This window comes from Dendrobates tinctorius, unplaced genomic scaffold (assembly GCF_039654945.1).
Source record: "Dendrobates tinctorius isolate UK_male_01 unplaced genomic scaffold, ASM3965494v1 ptg000156l, whole genome shotgun sequence".
NCBI classification, from domain to species: domain Eukaryota; kingdom Metazoa; phylum Chordata; class Amphibia; order Anura; family Dendrobatidae; genus Dendrobates; species Dendrobates tinctorius.
Genome location: NW_027361823.1, coordinates 27,456,434 through 27,479,111, shown reverse-complemented (window position 1 = coordinate 27,479,111; position 22,678 = coordinate 27,456,434). Strand labels below are relative to the sequence as shown.

The window sequence follows — 22,678 nt, the reverse complement described above, 5'->3', positions numbered from 1 at the left end:
CAGTCATTCTAACTAATGTACCAGTAAATAAAAAGGAAGACGTAGATTTGCATTTCATAGCTTCAGACAGAAATTGCACAATACTATAAACAATATTTTTGCCATTAACAGCAATATCTTCGTACCGGCCAGTGGACTGAGATTTCTTTACCAGTAAATGCTATAATTTATGGTAAGTGCCTGGGAGTGGAGGAGCCACATACACAAATGTATGACAAAGGGGAGAAAATGTAATTATAAATGAAAAAAAAAATACAATTTCCCAACTAAAATAATAATAATAAAAAATATTTTTACCAAATATTAAATAACAGCACTTACTAATATACTATGGCATTTTCATAAATGCAAAGATTGCTGGATTCAGTCAACTGGTCCTAAAAGTGTCAAGACAGATGATATTCACTTACTTTTAAAATCCTAATGAGAATGTCTGTGCTTTAGAAAGTTTCCCTGCCTAATATTGAAACGAGCATTTTACAGTCCAGCTCCAGCTTAATTTGTGTATTACACGGCTATTCTGAAATGAATTTTCAAAATAAGTACACCAGCCTCATCAGGTCTAAGAGCTAATTTCCATAAATACAATATGCTATCTGGATATCCACTGGTTCCAATCGGGGATGTTTTATGTTTGAAGTGCAGATGCTGGTTGGCTGAAATGATAAAATCCATTCTCTTCTTTAAGCTGGCCATACGCATTGGATGGCTGTCAGCGAAACTATGCATGGGCCAATCGTTCCGCCAACAGCCACCTCTCCCATAGAGAGCAGCGCTGGTTCGGCGAAGTGCTCCTTTGGTCCCTACAAGAGAGTCGCCGACTGACATGAGAACAATGTGATTGGCAGTCCGAAAATGGACTTGACCCATAGATATGGCCTCCGATGGAAAGTCGACTGGCGCCCCCATGCACATTAGACCGCTATCGACAGGCTTGGCCAATATTAGGCTAATGTGTACGGGGCGTTTAAAATAGAGGTGATAAGCCTATGTGCACTGAGTGATCTCCTACTGACCCATCAGTGTACATCCTTTACACAGGTATTATCAAGCTGCCATTCAGTCCTTTAGCCTTTGCAGCTAGTAAATGGAGAATAGCATACACGGTGGTGTAGGGTTAATGTCATATTGCTTAAAGGAGTAGGGAAATAAAGAGATTAATTCCAGAATCCCCTGCTGGTCTAAAACAGTGAAGGTTTTAATACCAATATTCCTGGTGGTCTAGAGCAGTGAAGGTTTTACTATCAAGTATTCTTGGTGATCTAAGGCAGCAACGTTTTTCATAACAGAATCCCTGCTGGTCTAGAGTAGTTAACATTTTAGACTTATTCCAAACAGTACAAGCTCCGTGAAAACTGGCACCAGTGGCATGAATATCAAAATAAGATTATTATATAAATTTTGGAATTATGCAACCAACTATGTTAATGCTACCTACAACTATACCTACTTTTAGTCTTTCTACTATAAAAGAGAATATTTGCTAGTTCTCAACAGAACTCACCCTCTTATTCCCCCCTGACCCCTCCTTCCTCTGTTTGGTACCCCTCTTTTCCTTTCTCTTCCGCTCCCAGACTCCCTAAGTTTGTATCCCATATAGAAAATGAATGTTGTTATACACTAATGTACACAAATTCTTTCTGGGTTTTTTTTTTGTGTACGATTATGCTGTCATTCATTTCAACATTCCTAAATAAAGAATTTAGTAAAATTAAAAAAAATTTAGTATTAAGTATCCATGGTGGTGTAAGGCAGTGACATTTTTCATATCAGAATCCCTTGTGGTCTAGGGCAGTGAAGGTTTTAGTATAAAGTATCCATGGTGGTCTAAGGCAGCGACGTTTTTCATATCAGAATCCCTTGTGGTCTAGGGCAGTGAAGGTTTTAGTATAAAGTATCCATGGTGGTGTAAGGCAGCGACATTTTTCATATCAGAATCCCTTGTGGTCTAGGGCAGTGAAGGTTTTAGTATAAAGTATCCATGGTGGTCTAAGGCACTGATGTTTATCATATCAGAATCCCTTGTGGTCTAGGGCAGTGAAGGTTTTAGTATAAAGCATCCATGGTGGTGTAAGGCAGCGACATTTTTCATATCAGAATCCCTGGGGGTCTAGGGCAGTGAAGGTTTTAGTATAAAGTATCCATGGTGGTCTAAGGCACTGATGTTTATCATATCAGAATCCCTTGTGGTCTAGGGCAGTGAAGGTTTTAGTATAAAGCATCCATGGTGGTGTAAGGCAGCGACATTTTTCATATCAGAATCCCTGGGGGTCTAGGGCAGTGAAGGTTTTAGTATAAAGCATCCATGGTGGTGTAAGGCAGCGACATTTTTCATATCAGAATCCCTGGTGGTCTAGGGCAGTGAAGGTTTTAGTATAAAGTATCCATAGTGGTCTAAGGCACTGATATTTATCATATCAGAATCCCTTGTGGTCTAGGGCAGTGAAGGTTTTAGTATAAAGCATCCATGGTGGTGTAAGGCAGCGACATTTTTCATATCAGAATCCCTGGTGGTCTAGGGCAGTGAAGGTTTTAGTATAAAGTATCCATAGTGGTCTAAGGCACTGATATTTATCATATCAGAATCCCTTGTGGTCTAGGGCAGTGAAGGTTTTAGTATAAAGCATCCATGGCGGTGTAAGGCAGCGACATTTTTCATATCAGAATCCCTGGTGGTCTTGGGCAGTAAAGTGGTTATTGCAAGAATCCCTGGAGGCCTAGGGCAGCTATTGGATTTAATGTGAGGATCCCTGGTGATCGAGGGAAACCAAACTGCTTTTCAGGAGTGCTTTGAGCGATCATCAAGGGCAGAGCTCAGGGAGCCTGTGTGGTAGCTTCTAACATGCACGACCATGCTGCCGAGCAACTCAAAGGAAGTAGTGCCTACATCAGCAACATGGAGATAAAAAAAACATATGGTGTGCGTGTATAAGAAATAATGATGCAAAGCTCAAATATCTGCCCCATATTTTTTTTTTAAAGATCAAATATTAGAATTTCCCATCACAATATTCCTTATACATATTTACAGCACAATAATAAAATGAATAAATATGATTACAACAATCAAATAGATGTAATGCCAATATTGCTTACACACAGTATTTCATCATATTAAAATAATTAGCTAACCGTTCTAAAGAAGCGACTGAGAACAATAATTAGACCGTGCGCTCCGCAGACTGCCTCCCATAGTAATGGGGCACAGCAGTTTGATAACTCAGCTTTAGGATACCTGCGAGATTTATAAAGCACAAAATCTCATCACATTTTAATCGCAGGTAATGTAGCCGTAAACAAGGCGCCTATAAATAGTCCTAATAATATCATTTGGCATTCGTACACGACTCCTTCAATAATTATTTAGAGAATTAGCATGCTGGATATAATCGCGTTTCAGCTATGCAAGGGCATGCTGTACTAGCTCGGGCTCCGGGGAATCAATATGTTCAGATTGTATCCTCGCACTGAGCATGTGTTCACATTTATTGGAAAAAGATGGATTATATGTAACGCTGTTACTGTAGGAGACACCGAGAAAACAAGAAGGAAAATGTCATTCTTATGGATCGCTTACACAGCTAATAAAGTTCTGGTGGAGCCAGGTGCAGATAAAGATATTTAAACCCTTCCTCGGCTATCAATGACCCAGACATGGTGCAGCCCTACAGGCTTAGTATCCTCCAGCATAACTAAGAAGCTTTGTAATAAAAGCGATCTGATCAGAGCCCAAAATTAGAGTGAACAAATGACATGCCTCCTTACACCGGATGGCAGCACCATAGGCCTTCAACATAGCTTTGACCATTATCAAAGGAGGTGTCAACGTTCCATTCATTTTAAACAAATGTGCTGCGGACATGTTTTTTGGGACATGTACTACCATGTATTACAGATTCTCCTAAGCGTGTTAGCACTGCCTTCATCCCAGACCTGTCCAATCTAAAAGCACCGCACAACGAAAAGCTGCCTATCCATCGCGGGCGGCTGATGGACAGATCTGGTCATTCCCCTCCATTAACTGCATTTTGGGAACATGAAAGTAGCCCAGACTGTGTGGATCATGGCACTAATAAGCAAGAGGAAAGGAGGAGAATACTAATTGGCAAGTGCAATAAAATCATGTCCCCAAAACGTTCAGTAAAATGAGGATAAAAGTCCACAAACCCCGATAAGTCAGAGATAGCCATCCTTACTGTCACAACCTCCGAACAGTTTTCCACTCATATGGCAAGTGTAGGGGCAGATGGAAGAGTCTACTCTACTATCCAGGGATTCAATAAAAGCACAGTAGTGTATTATCCAAATTACAGCGTTTAGGCAAAAGATGATACCGCTCACCGGATGTGGTTGTGTCAAACACAACCCTGTACAAGATATCAAATAAGGATCCAGCTCAACAAGTTGGCAAACCAACGTGGTATTAGAGTATTTGGAAGTTATGGGTAATCTGCGCCGCTGGTGTTTTATCTAGCAAAGGAGTCCAATCGAGAGATAGAGGGTAACCGAGCTGTCACGGTCCTGTCAGCGCCGGCGTGCAGCCACCGGTGAGGAGGGACTCACCCACACTGCAGGGGGGCCCGGGGTCAGATACGGCCGGGAAGCTCAGGCAAACAGGACCTGGAGATGCTGAAGTTAGCAAGCAGTGAAGGACCTACGGTCATGTGACTGCAAGGGGCAGGGCTTAGCACCCAGCTGCCAGAGATAGGCAGGACACAACTACAGGAATGCTCAGGTCAGACAAGCAGGGTCATACACAGAGATAGCAGTACAGTATCAGGGATGAGACAGAACGGATAGTCGGGGCCAGGCAGCGGTCAAAGCCAAACAGACATAGAAGGTACCAAGCAGAATCCAAAGCAATATCCAGAGAACAGACCGAGTCGAAACCAAAGTATCAGATAAACAAGAACACAGCACAAACACACTCAGGGTTCAACATACTCTGCCAAGGGCGAAAGTATAACTGACGGGGACTGGAGCTTCCTGAGGCTATAAAAAGCTTTCCCAGAACCAAGGAGAGGCCACAATCATAAGCCCCAGATGTGCACGTAAGAGCCTGCACTGAGATCATAACATTTAACCCCAGAAGTGCAGGTCCACCAGCACTGGTTCCAGACATTAACCCCAAGCGTGCGGGTCCAACCCGCACTGGGATCATGACACGAGCGGTTTATTCTCTACACGTTTCAAAGTATCCTTACTTCCTCAGGAGAATCCCATCTGTGTGGTTCTCCTGAAGAAGCAAGTATTCTTTGAAACACGTAGAGAATAAACCGCTTGGTTACCCTCTCTCTCGACTGGACTCCTTTGCTGGATATAACACCAGCAGCGCAGATTACCCATAACTTCCACATACCCCCTACTCTACTATTCAAGCCTATCATTATATTCTGGCTGAGATTTGGTGGCCGATTTTTCACGTATTTTTCAATAATCTCTAACGTGGAGCAATTATTCTCTGGAGTCCTAACCAGGTCCCTAATAAGCACTGTGATAAACCGAGAACTCCATCAGTGAGAAATTATTACTAGTAAAAAATAAACTATAACCAAACATGACCGTATGGTGACAGAAGAAGCCAATTTTAGGGTCCTTAGTCCCCTTAGAAACAATTTTTTTCTTTCAAACACAAAAGTTACATAACAGTAGGTTTGAAAAAGGATTGTCCCACAATTATAACTTGTCATCTACCCACCAGTATGGGCTCTACAATTATTCAAAATCTATTGAACTGACATAGTCGAGCACAGAAATAACAGAGGACCCACATTCCATGGGAACGAGGTGGAGGGGGGGGATTCCTGAATTGGGCCCCCCGCAATCGGCAAATAATCCTGTCCTGTGAGATAGTTAAGATTGTGGCATAACCTCTTTATTTGGATAAACAGCAAAAGAGTCAGATAGGTGACCCAAGTAGCCCAAGGAATGACATTTAATTTTTGGGTGCTGACCTCACATCGTGAAAACTTCATGTCATATAGGTATTACTTTTTTTATTCACCAGGCAAATGGTAGAATTTTCCCAATAAGCAATTTCTAGTCAACTGCAGTTGTCAAATCATAAAACCAATGCCCACAACGAGACCATGATAGTAGGCGGCCATGCAAGCTTCCTCTATTTATAAACGCCACACCATGATTGCACTGCATTCTGGAAAAGTAGACAGCATTCATACATTGTGAACTCTTTGATCAAGACCAAAGCCAACATGTACAACTATATATAACTTTTACCGCCTCAACATCACTAACGCTTTCACTATTACTGCTGACCACGAACAGAATCGTCGAATGGAACATCTACAAATGCAGTCTACCGAAAGTTACTTGTAAGGAGACTTACCAAACTCATCACATACGCTGTCATTGTCTATAAGGGTGGGATGGTCAAAAGTGTCCCGACAGTAGAGGATCTTTGTGTTCTTGTTGATGATGGGAATTCCACCCAGTGCCTGGATGAACTGATCCGCCAAAACTGAGGATGGTTTGGCTTGGATACGTTTCAAAATGGAACGATATCGGCAATATTGGGGATAACTTAGCACCATCACGTTTCCCTCATTTTCATCTTCTCCTGAAAAGAAAGAACATAAATCATTTTAAATTATTGAATCACAATCAATTCACATAGAACAATTATATTTAGTGAGGTACAGAACTCTGGCTAAAAATACTGTTCATGCAAAAATATCAACGCGCTAATATAAATCATAGAAGGTTAACCCTTTGATATATACAATTTTTATTAAGGTTTTAATAATTTGAATCCATTTTAAATTTCACATTAACGGTCTCTTTAAAGGAATTTACCTCCAGAAACTGATTCAGTTATACTTAAAAGGGATGTCCAATAAACAGACAACCCCTTAAAGCACCAATCCAGCATTTTTTTTTTATTTTACTGCTTGGCTGGTGTTAACAATCTGAGTTCACTGTGTAATGTGCTGCTGCAGTGTAATACAGCGCAACCTCCCCCAGGGGGTGATGGTGAGGGAAAGAGGCTGCACATACACAGCTTAGTTATACAGAGCCACAGCACAGGTGTCACAGGTGATGAAAGAGTAGTCAGACTAGCCGAAGTCAGCAACTGTCAGGAGCAGAAGTACAAAGGGAGAAAGCAAGTGTGTAGTCAGGGACGAGCGAGGTCAGGACCTACCAGGAACGTAGTATCAGAAACGTAAGACGTAAGCCGTTGTCAGGGTACAAGCCAGGGTCAAAACCGGTCAGAAAGCGAGGAATCAGAGACGGAAAACAAGAGGCAGAGTCCAGAGATCAGGCCAAGTCATTCACAAGTCAGGAAGTCAGAGGCAGAAGGATCACCAGTATAGGGTCAGAGGTTCTAGCCAGGAAGCATGAACTATAGCTGACACTGGCCCGCAGGCTGCAGAGGACTTAAATAGCCCCACCAGCTCCAGAATGAGGCAGAGGGGATTAACCTCCGCATGACCAGTCCAAAGAGAAGACAGCAGAAAACAAACTCTGGACTGGATCATGACACACTGACTCTAGTATTATACGTACCAGTCGCTGTCTTCAGCTCTTCCCAGCACCGCTTTGAAAGTCAGAGGTAATGTTCTCAAGCTCTCAATGTAAGTCTATGAGACCCTCTTTCTGACATCATTCTGGCTCTCATAGACCTACACTGAGTTGTGACTTCCGGATCGCCAGCAAAGACTGTAGAGATCCGGCAGGTCACAAACTGCTGGAGACCGACCGCAGCGGCACCGATAAAAGATGAAGACGGCGGCTGGAAAGCATAATTTTAGGGTCAGGGAAGTTAGATTAGAGGCACCACTCAAGCACTGCAATAAAAAAAAAGAGTGGTGTCTTAAATACTACATTCCCCAGCGTAAAACCAAATAAAAATAACTGATACATCTCGCACCATTCCAGCGATGTTGATACCAGGTCTCCCATGGCTTGCGTGACATTGTTATGCCAAGTGAGCACTGCAGCCAACCAGTGGTCACACTAATAGACTGTAGTTTTGACACTTGTTTTGGATGTTGGAGGTTCATCCGAAAGGAAGTGTGAGCACGTAGTCTAAAGGGGGTTTTACACTAAGCGATATCGCTAGCAATATCGCTAAAATGTCACTGGTTTTGTGACGTTATAGCGATATTGCTAGCGATATCGCGATGTGTGATACTTACCAACGACCGGCTCCCCCGCTGTCCATCGCTGAAAGCGCGAGAATGTCCGGCTCCATTTCTCATCGTCTGCTTCCTGCTGAGACTTCCTGCTGTGTGAGACGAGCGACGCGTGGACGCGGGCGGGAGGACGTCAGGATCGCTGTGTGTGAAAGGTGAGTATCGTGCGCTGCGTCGCTGCTGCATCGCTGTGAGATCTTTCTGTATGAAAGCTCACTAGCGATCATTTAGCGATGCACCAGCGATCCTGACCGGGTCGGATCGCTGGTCGGATCGCTGGTGCATCGCTAAATGTAAAAGGGCCTTAACGGGGTCACGCAGCCTCGGGAGATCCAGTACTATAGACAGTGAATGGAGGAGTGGATGAACATGCTCAGTAAAGCTACTTTCACACAGGTAACTTTGGAACTCTCATTTTTGGAAACAGTGGAGATCCCAGTGGTAGTAGGTTCCTCAAAGATCATACATTTATCACCTTGCTGATTTCAGTTGATGGGAAATGTGTTTTAGGAAATAAATTATAATTCCAGTGTTATTACTAATCATATGACATAACTCCTGGCTTGTATATAACCCAAGTGTGGTTAAGCACATGAACAATCTGAATAATAGATGCTAGAAGAAACCATCAAACCTTCTACGTTCCAACGCTCAAAGTGTTTATCAATTATCCTAGTAATATTAGTAGTAATTCCATCCAATAGATGACGTCTTCATATTTACAGAATAGAAACCAGCCTCTCACCCAGTGCAGTAGTAATGAAATGTTGTCATCGTCGGCCAAGAAAAAAACAAGTCTGGAGTTGTCATACCTATTATAATCCACCGTGATTCATATCCTTATAAGCTGCCCGTTGTGAAGTTACAACATCTTTCCAACACTTGCTACATACAAGGGATGACATGATCACACAATTCTCATCAATGACCCTGGTTGGTTAAGCCACCTGTTCATGACACAGGAAACGTTTGTCTCTTGCTTGTTAAACAAGACATTCCTTATTGGCTGTAACGCCTTTCATAAAGGTTAGATCAGGGTTCCCCAACTCCAGTCCTCAAGGCCCACCAACAGGTCAGGTTTTCAGGATTTCCTTTATATTGTACAGGTGATGCAATTATCACCTGGGCAATACTAAGGAAATCCTGAAAACATGACCTGTTGGTGGGCCTTGAGGACTGGAGTTGGGGAACCCTGGGTTAGATCACACATAAAGCCAAATTCCACAGATTTGTTACAAACTGTTCATTGTTTATGTGTCAGGGTGAATATAAAAAAAAATGCTTGATTTTCCGGTAAAAATCTCATGTGTTGTGTTCCTATTTTTTACATTTATGTCACAGTTGGATGTCACTATTTAACTTTACTAACCAGTATATTTTTTCAAGTTTAAATTTCAGTCTAGACATTAGGATAAATGTTATATCTCACATACATCCCTTATTAAAAAAAAAAAAAAAAAAAAAAAAAAATAATTATATATATATATATATATTATAGTCTTTACACTGGCAGATTTTTGTTTATTTCTTAGAATAACTTATTAGAAGGCGCTTGCACATTGCATTGTGACCCCAATGGGGAATACGTCCGAAATTCCGCAGCAAAACAGCGTCCATACACATGCGCCGAAGGGGTCAGACTGTAATGGTGACGGCATAGCGAACCTGAGCTCTGCCGTGCACTTTTTTCAGGAGGCGGACACTCAGACGTAGTAGACTGCATCTGGGTGTCCAACTCCTGTAGGCGTACATTCCCGTAAACAGTGCACAACAGAGCTCAGGTTCGCTCTGCTGTCACCATTATAGTCTATGGCCCTGTCCAAACCCGTTTTAGGGGGATTTTGGACATATGCCCCGACAAGGACACAAAATGCAATGTGAAAGCACGCTAAGCCATGTTAAAGGGTCTAAAGTCAGACAGGGCACACTATGCCGGCCATAGATTAGATAGCACAAAAGACAGCCGTCATGAACATGAACTCTTGGCTGAGCATGCATGCCGATGAAATCAGGGATAGTGAGCAATTGCGCTGTTAGCATTTCAATGGCAGCTTACCTCCTGGAAACTGAAAGAATCAGACATGCAGTACCTTCCAATGCTTTCTATTAAGACCCCATACACATCACATGGCTCCTGGCCAAACGTTACATTGGCCCAGTTTTGCTTGACAGCCATCACTGTCGTTTCGCCCATAGTCAGGAGCTCTTGGTCGGCGAGAGCTCCTGTGTTCTCTATGAGAAACTCACCAAAAGATATCTTTGCTGGTGGATTAGCTCCAGGGGAACAAAGCAATAGACAATCCGAAATCGAACATGCCTGATAAACAACTTTCCCGACAATCAGTGGACTAATGCCCCAAACCCATTAGCGTGTTGTTCAAACTGGTCAGCATCGGTGGTGTATGGCCAACATTTGTCTAATGTGTGTGAGGGGCTATAGAGTATATGCACACAATTTTTTCAGGAGTGTCCACTCAGGAACCCACCTGAAAAAGTGCTATAGAGACAATGAAAGAATGATCATAAGCATAGCTATGTCAAAACGACTTCCCGTGCATATGTTCAATCTTTTTGAGCATCTTTTAACAGCTCACTATTGTATACGTATACATAATGTAGGAAAAAAGAAGAAGCAGTAACATAACTGCATCAAGAGATGACACAAGAGACTCCAAAAAGATGCTTCAGGAAACACATAGCCATCTAAAAGACGTTGTGTGCCCATAACCTTAGGGGAAGGTTAGGAAGCACCGTACACATTAGATCACCAGTAGGTTTCGTCCACATTGGCTCTGACTTTAATCTAATGTGCATGGGCAGATGAGCTGCAATTTAAAGTCACTGAGACCTGAATTGAGTCAGTGAGATTTACATAGGGATGACTCCTTCGATAACAAAGCAAAATCAAACCCATCAGAGCAGAGTGACATTGTAGAGACTGTAGCACTACTTAATATTTTTTTCTGCTCCATTATGTGTGTCCCATATTGTTATGGAAATGCAGTCATGTTTCCATATCATAGTCATTTGCAAAAATGTTTTTTTCTGTATTTTTTTTTTTTGTTGGGAAAACTGTCTACAGAACAGATACTGAAGGCGTCCAGTGTTCTAAAAAAGAAGCAAATACAAAAGTGTAAATAACATTTTGTTTCCAAGTTCAAAGTCAATTGAGGTTTTTGATGTAGTTTGCCGTTAGAGCTGGTAACAGAAAGAAATGAAGTAATGTCTTTTATTTTACTTTGCATCTTGGCACTGCCATTTAATCTTTGAAGAGGTTGAAAAACATTGCTCATTCTTGAAAACAGAATGTTCTCTTTTCCAGGATTCCAAGCAACAATCCAAAAATATGAAATAAAACATGCCATAAATGTACAGAACAGTACAGTGCTCAGAGGTATATTTAGGCTGTCCTGAATTAATTCAATGATTTGCACATCATTTGCCAAATTGTGGCTTTTAAACAGTATTCTACTTATTTAATGGGAGGTTTAAAAAGGTTCTTTATTGTGGAATCATAGAGTGATATCAGAATGTTTTACCAACTATTTGATATTTTTGATAATGTACTTTTCCCAAGATAACCAAGGCCGCCAATGGAATTGATAGTGTCCTTGGTGTTTAAATTCAAAGGTGTTGTCTATTTCTGTGGACAATTTTTCTTTTTTTTTACTTTTTGAGCTAAAAAATAAATAAATGAATAATTGGATTTCATTAAAAATTTTGCATTGTTTAGCTTTTACAGTTTTTCCCCAGACACATTGAGGTAAAATGGTCAGTAGTCATAAGTCAGCAAAGAGCTAAAAAAAAGACAAACAATATTAATTGCAATTTACTTTGTTATAAAATTCCTTACAATTATCACAATCCTGGAAATCCCTGTGTGTACTTTTTTTTCATTACTTCCTTTGAAGGCTGTCTCAAGGGGGCAGCACTTATGGCTTCTGTCACGGTCATTCCGATTGTGTCCTGTTACTAGGGTCATGAAGAAGTGAACACAGCTTCTGTACCCACTGCCGGCATCTTTAGTAGCTGCCACATTCCTTGCTTCTGACACAGCTGCCTTTCTCAATTAAACAATTTGTCTTCAGGGGCGGTGATAGAAGCAGGGTGAGTGACACCAGTGATGCCTTAATGCTTCTGTTACCACCCTTAAACAAATCATCATCTGGGGGTGGCACTGTCACTTGCTCTGCTTCTATAACCGCCCCCTGATTACAGTTGTCACATTTTGTTTCAAGGAAAGAAGGTAGCACAAGACTCACACACGAAGGTTTGACTACATTCTTGGCAGAAGTTTCGGCCATCATAAATGCCAGACCATTGACTGCACTCTCCAGTGATGCTGAAGATCCAACCATTCTCACTCCCGCCATGCTACTCACTCAGAAAGCCGACACTCCTAGTGCTCCACTGGGAGAATTCAGCAACAAGGACCTCTACAGATGTCAATGGAGACAAGTTCAAAGTTTCTCCAATACGTTCTGGGACATATGGAGAAAGCAATACCTCTCCACCTTACAGCCTAGGAAGAAGTGGCAGACCGACAAGCCGAACATCAAACCCAGTGATATTGTGCTCATGAAGGACAGTCACATCGAAATGAGTGGCCTCTGGGCCTCATCACCAAGGTGTTCCCAAGCAAAGATGAGAAGGTGCGCAAGGTCGAGGTCAAAGTGTGGAAGGCTGGGGAGAGTAAACTATTCCTCAGACCAGTTGCGGAGCTAATTCTATTGCTTTCGCCTAAAGAGCCTGTAAGTGGCATTAGTTAATGCCAAGCAGGGAGTGTTCTGCCCTCTTAATAGGGCAAAGAATGTTTTATTATTGCTGGGTTAATTATAGCACCATCTAGTGGTGGCTGAATTTATAGCACTGCCTTCAATAGCATTATGAAGCCTGTGACTTTAACAGTAGCAATGCACTATGGGATTAAAGCAGTGCTTTGTGGGAAGGAAGCAATGTATTCTGGGATGAAGAAGGGCCATTTTGCTTCTGTGGATCTCATAGGATGCACATGTTATTTTGTCCTCCTGTGTAACCTTTGTTTTTCCTGCAACTTCTCTACTTGAGTCACTACCCGGCTAAAGCGTATCTGGTAAGAGTCAGTGTTTTCTTGCAATGCAGTGATTCAGAGAGGTGTTATTTACTGTCTAGCAGCCAAGAGATGTCATTAACCCTTTAGTTGCCAGTTCTCAGTAAATGTAATCATAAACTAATGTATTCTTATGTAATGTTTGCATCTCAATGTGTCAGGAACACCGCACTTCACTTGCTCACTGAGCCAGTGCGCGTTGTTGTGAGTTCATTTTCCCCTTCGTCACTGAGGTCTGGTGAACTCCCTATTCTGGTAAAGGAAGGTAATGAGCCTGATTATCAGGCACCTGAGCCTGATGATGATGACTGGCTAAGTGGAGTCACGGACTGGATATAAGGCTGCCGACGCCCTTCTGCCCTGCAGGTGATTTCTCTGTGGACTTCTAGGAGACCAGTCTGATTCCTGCTCCTCTAAAGCTAAGTTTTCTGCTTTGCCTGTTAGCATTTGTGTTTTGTTTTTCTTTGCCTTGCTTTTCTGGATTCTGCCATTCACTGCTGGGGTGAGCTGAATCTCCTTTTGCCGGTTGCTCTGTCTTCAGAATATTCCTGAGTACTGACATAGCTTTTTGAAGCCTAGCGTCTTCAGGGCCTTTTTCACTGTCAGTTTGTTGGCTCTTATTTTCATAGGGTTTTTCACGGATTGCAGACAGCAGCCTTCCTGTCCTTTCCTATCTAGTTAGCTTGGGCCCCGTCTTTGCTCAGTCTTTCTGTCTTTAGGCTATATAGTCCTCTGGCTGTGATCGAGGGGTCTAGGGCATCGTAGGAACCCCCACGGCTACTGCTAGTTGTGTTGATAGGTTCAGGGGTCTGCAATCCGATAGCTGCCAACTTCTCTGGTTTTCTGGACTTAGCTAGCATTTCTGTTTTTGCCTCCTACGGTGACTCATTCATAACAGAATCACCCGCCATACCGCAGATCCTAGGGTACTCAATAGCAGGAAAAAATTGTGTTAAAAGAGTGTGTATATTCTTTCTTCTATATCTCTGAGGCCGTAGGGGGAATTTTTTTTTTCTCAATGGAGATAAAGCAATTGTCTGATTATGTGGAGCAGCACGCTGCGGAAGTGCGGGGAATTTCCGCCTACCTTGCTCGTTCGCATGCTGTTGAACCAAAGATCCCTACACCTGATGTATTTTTTGGGGATCGATCTAAATTTTTGAGTTTCAAAAATAATTGTAAATTATTTTTTGCCTTGAAGCCTAACTCGTCAGGGAGCGCCGTGCAGCAGGTTAAAATTGTCATCTTTGCTGCGTGGCGATCCCCAGGATTGGGCGTTTTCTTTGAAACCAGATGATCCTATTCTGACTAATGTGAACGCATTCTTTCAAGCCTTGGGGTTGTTGTATGACGAACCTAATGCTATTGATCAGGCTGAAAAGACCCTGTTGGCATTGAACCAGGGTCGAGATTCTGCAGAGTTGTACTGTCAAAAGTTCCGAAAGTGGGCGGTCCTTACTACCTGGAATGATAATGCCTTGGCTGCTCTCTTTCGGAAGGGTTTGTCAGAAGCCGTAAAAGATACTATGGTGGGATTTCCTGTTCCCTCTGGTCTAGACGATTCTATGTCATTAGCCATTCAGGTTGATCGGCGTTTACGTGAACGCAGGATTGCACGAGAGGTGTTGCCACCGGTTGAACAGACATCTGAACCTATGCAATGTGATAGAGTTTTGTCTAGGGCGCAACGTCAGGAGTTCAGAAGGCGTAATAAGCTGTGTTTTTTCTGTGGAGATGCCTCGCATATTATTTCTGCTTGTCCTAAACGAGAGAAACGCTTTGCACACACGTTTTCTGTTGGTGGTGTTCAACCTAAGTTTCTTCTGGCAATTACTCTGATCTGCTCCCTGTCCACATTTTCCGCCAAGGCTTTTGTGGATTCAGGAGCAGCGCCAAACCTAATGGACTTGGATTTTGCTAAACGTTGTGGATTTCCGATGACACCTCTGCAGACGCCTATCCCTTTGAGGGGATTGATGCTACTCCTTTGGTGAAAAATAAACCTCAGTTTTGGACCCAGGTGGTCATGCGGGTCGCCCCAGACCATCAAGAAAATTGCAGATTTTTGGTGTTGCATGGTCTGCATGATGCCGTTGTTCTGGGGTTTCCCTGGTTGCAAATTCATAATCCAGTTTTGGATTGGAAATCTGTGTCTGTGGTGAGTTGGGGTTGTCGGTGTGCCTTTAGTGAGGCTCCATTTTTTTCCACCTCTCCTCAGTCGCATGATGTTCCTGACTATTTGACGGACTTTTATGATGTATTTAGTGAGAATGAGTCTGCATCTTTGCCTCCTCATAGGAGTTATGTCTGTGCAATTGAACTGAGCCCGGGGTGTAAATTTCCCAAGGGTCGGCTCTTCAACTTATCTGTACCCGAGCACGAGGCTATGCGATCCTATATTAAGGAGGCGTTGGAGAAGGGTCATATTAGACCATCCTCTTCACCCTTAAGTGCCGTTTTTTTTTTTGTGGCCAAAAATGATGGTTCTTTAAGGCCTTGTATTGATTATCGTGCCCTCAACAAAATTACTATTAAATATCAGTATCCGTTACCCCTGATTTCGGATCTATTCTCTAGAGTTAGAGGTGCTTGCTGGTTTACCAAGCTTGACCTCAGGGGGGCGTATAATCTTATCCGCATTAAGCAGGGGGATGAATGGAAGACGGCGTTTAATACTCCGGAGGGACATTTTGAGTACCTGGTGATGCCTTTTGGGCTCACTAATGCCCCTTCTGTCTTCCAGTGCTTCATGAACAATATTTTCCGAGACTTTGTCGATAGATTTTTGATTATCTATCTGGATGATATTTTGATCTTCTCCAAGGATTGGGATTCTCATGTGGAACATGTTCGAACTGTGTTCCGGATCTTGAGGGAGAATTCCCTGTATGTCAAAGGATCGAAATGCCTTTTTGGAGTACAGAGGATTTCATTTTTGGGATTTATTTTGTCTCCGTCAACTATTGAAATGGACCCGGCCAAGGTACAGGCCATTTATGATTGGGTTCAGCCCACTTCTTTGAAGGCCCTCCAGAAGTTTTTGGGTTTTGCTAATTTTTATCGGAAATTTATAGCAAAATTTTCTAGTATTGCCAAGCCATTGACTGATCTGACTAAGAAGGGTGCTGATGTGTTGAATTGGTCTCCGGAGGCTGTTGCTTCCTTTCAGGAGCTGAAGCGAAGATTTACCTCCGCCCCGGTTTTGCGGCAACCTGATGTCTCACTCCCGTTCCAGGTAGAGGTGGATGCTTCTGAGATTGGTGCAGGAGCTGTTTTGTCCCAAAAGGATCCTGTAACATCTAAAATGAATCCCTGTGCTTTCTTTTCCCGAAAGTTCTCTCCATCTGAACGTACAGTAACTATGATGTGGGGAATAGGGAACTGTTGGCCATGAAATGGGCATTTGAGGAGTGGAGACATTGGTTGGAGGGAGCTAAACATCAAGTTGTGGTCCTCACTGACCACAAGAATTTGATTTACCTAGAGTCGGCTAAACGCTTGAACCCTAGACAGGCTAGGTGGGCCTTGTTTTTTACACGTTTTGATTTTCTTGGTCTCTTTTCTTCCTGGAACTAAGAATGTCAAGGCAGACGCCCTCTCTAGGAGCTTCTTTGCTGATTCTCCTGTGGTGACCAAGCCTGCTACCATCTTAGGCGAAGGGGTAGTTCTTTCTGCCATCTCGCCCGATTTGAGACTTGCTCTGCAAGAGTTCCAGGAGGACAAGCCTGAGCGTTGTCCCAGTGGAAAGTTGTATGTTCCTGACCAGTGGAAGAAGAGAGTGATGTCTGAAGTTCATTGCTCTGCATTGGCTGGTCATCCAGGTATTTTTGGTACTAGAGATCTGGTGAGTCGCTCTTTTTGGTGGCCCACCTTGTCTCATGATGTCAGGAATTTTGTGCAGTCCTGTGAGACTTGCTCCCGGTCTAAATCTTGTTCTCGCTCTAGTGGGTTGTTGATGCCTTTGCCGGTCCCCAGGAGGCCATGGACCCATATTTCTATGGATTTCATCTCTGATATGCCGGTCTCTCAAAGAATGACTGTTATTTGGGTGATTTGTGATAGGTTCTCTAAGATGGTTCATCTCGTACCACTCCCTAAGTTGCCGTCTTCCTCTGAGTTGGTGCCCCTGTTTTTGCAACAGGTCGTTCGCTTGCACGGGATTCCTGAGAACATTGTATCTGACAGAGGAGTTCAGTTTGTGTCTAGATTTTGGAGGACTTTCTGTTCCAAGCTGGGAATTCAGTTGTCCTTCTCCTCTGCTTTTCACCCTCAGACCAATGGGCAGACAGAGAGAACAAACCAGACCTTGGAGTCGTATTTGAGATGTTTTATTTCCGCTGATCAGGATGATTGGGTTTCATTTTTGCCCTTGGCTGAATTTGCTTTAAATAATAGAGCTAGTTCTGCCACTTTGATGTCACCTTTTTTTTTGTAACTTTGGGTTTCATCCTCGATTTTCCTCAGGGCAGGTGGAACCTTCTGCCTGCCCAGGTGTTGACACTGTGGTGGAGAGAATGCACCAGATCTGGGACCAAGTGGTGGATAAGTTATCTCTCTCCCAGGAAAAGGCCCAGCGGTTTTCCAATCGACATAGGACCATTGGTCCCCAGTTTAAGATTGGTGATATGGTGTGGTTATCATCAAAAAATATTGCTATGAAGGTGGCTTCTCCTAAGTTTAAGCCTAGATTTATTGGACCTTACAAGATTTTGGAGATTATTAATCCGGTCTCTTTTCGTTTGGCTCTTCCTGTCACATTTAAGATCCATAATGTGTTCCATAAGTCCTTGTTGAAGAGGTTTGTTGAACCAGTTGTTCCTGGGGTGGCACCTCCGGACCCTGTATTGGTTGAAGGTAACATGGAATATGAGGTAGAGAAAATACTGGATTCCCGTCTGGCTAGACGGAGACTCCAGTATTTGGTTAAGTGGAAGGGTTATGGTCAGGAGGATAATTCCTGGGTCTCTGCCTCTGATATTCATGCCAAAAGATTGGTGCGTGCTTTTCATCGGGCTCACCCTGATCGCCCTGGTGGCGTGGTTGAGGGTTCGGTGACCCCTCCTCAAGGGGGAGGTACTGTTGTGAGTTCATTTTCCCCTTCGTCACTGAGGTCTGGTGAACTCCCTATTCTGGTAAAGGAAGGTAATGAGCCTGATTATCAGGCACCTGAGCCTGATGATGATGACTGGCTAAGTGGAGTCACGGACTGGATATAAGGCTGCCGACGCCCTTCTGCCCTGCGGGTGATTTCTCTGTGGACTTCTAGGAGACCAGTCTGATTCCTGCTCCTCTAAAGCTAAGTTTTCTGCTTTGCCTGTTAGCATTTGTGTTTTGTTTTTCTTTCCCTTGCTTTTCTGGATTCTGCCATTCCCTGCTGGGGTGAGCTGAATCTCCTTTTGCCGGTTGCTCTGTCTTCAGAATATTCCTGAGTACTGACATAGCTTTTTGAAGCCTAGCGTCTTCAGGGCCTTTTTCACTGTCAGTTTGTTGGCTCTTATTTTCATAGGGTTTTTCACGGATTGCAGACAGCAGCCTTCCTGTCCTTTCCTATCTAGTTAGCTTGGGCCCCGTCTTTGCTCAGTCTATCTTTCTGTCTTTAGGCTATATAGTCCTCTGGCTGTGATCGAGGGGTCTAGGGCATTGTAGGAACCCCCACGGCTACTGCTAGTTGTGTTGATAGGTTCAGGGGTCTGCAATCTGATAGCTGCCAACTTCTCTGGTTTTCTGGACTTAGCAAGCATTTCTGTTTTTGCCTCCTACGGTGACTCATTCATAACAGCGCGTGTCCTGAGTACAAAGACTGTGCACAAAGATACCTGCGGAACGGGGTCTCAGTGGTGACAATGCATGCACCAAGCTCACAGGACCTGAAGCATGTGACTGCTGGGGGCGTGGCCTCAGGGCCACAGAGCCAGGAGCTGCAGGGAAACTCTTAGAAAGGTAACTACTGGACAGTGTAACCAAGGGGCATAGACAGACAGAATCCAAATCATGCCGGGTCAAAGCACGAGATAGCAATACAGTACCAAAGGGTTAGACAGAATAGTCAGGACACAGCAATAGATCAGAAAACCAGAACGGGCAATAGACGGTACAATAGGGACAAACTGTAACGGAGTAACGATAGCCAAGCCAGGAGATCACAACCGGAAAAGACAATAGTGCCGAAACGAGAAACGGAGTACAGAGTGAGGGAACGGACCGGGTCATACACGGTAGGCAAACAAGCAATGCAGAATACACGCACACCAGAGGTCAGATACACCAGAACAACAGTATAGCTGACAGAGAACCCTGGTAAAGAGTGAGTATAAATACCCCTCCCAGATCCAAAGATGCCGCGAACACTTAACCCTGTGAGTGCAGGGCAAGAACCCTGTTCAAACCATGACAGATGTACACTTCCGTGATTGAGTTAGCTGTGATCATCTGCTCAATACTTATGCATGTTATTTGTATTCCTTGTAGTTTTACCGTGCATGTTCTATACTCTTCACAAATAAACAAGTTAGACTACAGAGAACAGTCTGCTAATTTTGGAAGATAGAGCTGTGGTTTATACTGTATGCTGGATTGCACATCGTGTCAGCGTGCCTGAAAGCAGAATAGAAAGAGGCAGCAGGGGTGGAGGAAAAGCAGCTAGCTCACCCCTGCTGAAATCACTGCAATCATTGACATGGATGGAAGCCACTCCTGCAACCTTGGTACTGTGTGAAACAAATAGGAATATCACTCAGCTGTATGACCAGGTAAAGAATGACTTTATTCCAAGCCGATTATATCATCTGACATCCAACAATGTGATGTAATTCTATGTGTTTCAAACTGTAAACCAGTCCTGAGTCATGGATGTCTATTCATTTTTTTATCTAGACATATGGGTGATAGATTTTCTTAAAGAGTCAGCAGTGACAGAAGCAGGGACTTTGCCAACAGTGATAGAAGATGAGGGCGGTGGGGACAGAAGCTGTGGTGATTTCTCCCACCGCTACAGAAACAGGTTGTCATCAGGGTACTGCAGTGACAAAAGCTGTGGTTGTGTTTAAAGGGATAGAAATTGCAGAGCAGTGGCGGTAGGGCCATCCTCCTGTGACGCCTCGTCTGAGACTGCCCACTAGAAACATCACAGGAAGTAAAGGAAAAAAGCACATATTGGGAATAGCAAGATGGGGAGAATGGTAGGGAGTTTTACATTAAAACAAATTTAAAAAGTAGTTAGGACTTGAAATAGATATTTTTAAAGGGAATTCTAGATATCGGACAACCCCTTTAATTGTTTATTTTTAAAATATGTATAATATACCTGGCACAAATATACATTTCAGGCATTGTTCACCCCTGTGCTAGAGTCTTCAGAGGCCTAGGCTGCCAATTCTGTCAAAAGTGACAGTACCTGACAGAGCCCATTATATGTCAGTAGGGTCCATCGAGCACCAATGGTGTCCGTCATGTGACGGATTGTTGTTCTCATTCATCTGTCCCATCAGTGGAGCAAAACAAAGGGACTGAGCAATGCAGATGTGAAAAAGCGAAACAGACCATTAATGGAATTTCTAAAAAGTATTTCTTCAAATCCCATACTGGATAAAGTCTGCCGCTTTTAGACAATTTGTCTGTACAGTCCGGGCTGTTTAGGATTTGTTAAACTGACCACCAAATCCAAACTGAATGAAGCTTTATAGAAATCGACTACAAGTGATGATTAGTCATTTTTAAGATTTTTTTTTTCAAGTAAACTAATTGCTACAATAGTCTCGTCCTTGCTCATTTGTGATTCAAGACACAAACATTTTTCACATAACTAACATAATTTTAGAATGATGAATGAGCAGTGTTCTTCCATTTTCATGGTGAAAAAGAGAAACGGTTATAATCAATTAATGGTTGGTATGTTATGCACTGTGAGAATTAGCCACAAGTTCACCGCTGCAGAGATTTCATGTATGCATGCAAAGTTCTCCAGAAATGTATTTATTAAATGCTGAATTCCATATTAGGCTATGTTCACACGTTGCGTTTTGGCGGAGTTGTTTTCTACAGAAAAAACCTGCTCTCTTGGTAGTAAATAAGCTGCATCCAGAAAGCAGAGTTTGCTGTGTTTTTATAGTCTCCTGTACATGCTGATAAAGTTTAATGATGCAATTTACCGTACTTAGGTTTTTGCACCAAAACCTGATACCTGTGTTTTTTTATGCATTTTCCCACTTACTCATTGCTTTCTATTCGTGAAAAAACACTAAAAGAAGTGACATGCTGCAGTTTTCAAAAATGCAGCAGTTTTCCAATTGTCAGGAAAAAGACACGTGTATACGAGATTTTCGAAATCTCACAGCTTTTGCTGCTACCGTAAAACGCAGCTTAAAATTTGCATTAAAAAAACACAGCAAAATTGCAACGTGTGAACATAGCCTAAGAATTCCAAAGCATTCTTTTAACATCTGTGTTTTGTTGTTCCTCTGTTATTCCTCCTAGAAATGTATGAAAAAATTCTACTTCTTTTTGAAGAAGTGTGTCCCTACTACACCGCACTGATTGGGCAGTAAAAAAAAAATGTGACTACACACACCTCTAACGCCCAGAAGTTAATTTATTCAGAAGTTTCAAGTAATAATAACACAGGAACAGCACAATGTAGAGTTAGGCTGGGTTCACATTGTGTTATGGCAGTCCGTTAGACGGACTGCGTTACACCGCAGCATAAAACGCTGCCACTCAGCCCCATTGTCGGGCGCATCGCGACACATGCCATGAAGCGGCACGCATTCGCAATGTGCCGTCATTCATTGACAGAGCCTCGGACACGGGCTGCAGCGTCTGAGGCTCCGTCACCGCTAGTGCAAATGGAGCATCTGCGCTAGCGGTATAGCATAACGCATATCGCGTTATGCTATAGCGTTAACGCAGCCCGTCAACGCTATACGTTGAATGGGCTATGTTAACGCAATGTGAACCTGGCCTTACAGAATCAGCTGATCCAGAATGGTTGTATTTTTAAGACATACAAATATTCATGAAAACAGACATTTCAGAAGATCTGCAGGAAAATGGCACCTATCTACTTCATTGAACTTTTGGGGCATACATCGGTCATTAAAATTGTGATTCCAGATCCCAAATAAGAGATTGAATGGAGTAGGAGTCATGCTTTGCTGCACAATACAACTGTAAGATAATTACACAAATGGCCGGGTAAAGAGTTTCATCCTCTCTCCTTACTTTGTTTATCAGTGATGGTGATTGGCCAGGGTTTTTTAAGTTGGAATCCTTCTTTAAAATCAGAAACGTGTTCCTTAGCATTACAGGGGTTGTCTGGCCTTAGAGTACAAGTCTGCAGTTACTCTATGTGACTGCAGACTTGTGAATCATCACAGTGCGCAGTGGGTGCACTGTCAGGATTCTCTTGTGTCGGTGCTGGGAGCAGGTCGTCATGTGATCA

At 43.0% G+C, this 22,678-nt stretch overlaps 1 protein-coding gene across 2 annotated transcripts in view; it reads right to left on the bottom strand.

Moving 5' to 3' along the window:
* ARID5B (AT-rich interaction domain 5B) overlaps positions 1-22,678 on the bottom strand; it is a 354,406-nt gene that overhangs the window by 191,742 nt on the left and 139,986 nt on the right. For both annotated transcript variants that reach the window (XM_073548292.1, XM_073548293.1), the window contains one exon: positions 6,347-6,577. In XM_073548292.1, coding sequence (XP_073404393.1) covers positions 6,347-6,577 — 231 coding nt within the window. The remainder of the gene's footprint in view (positions 1-6,346; positions 6,578-22,678) is intronic.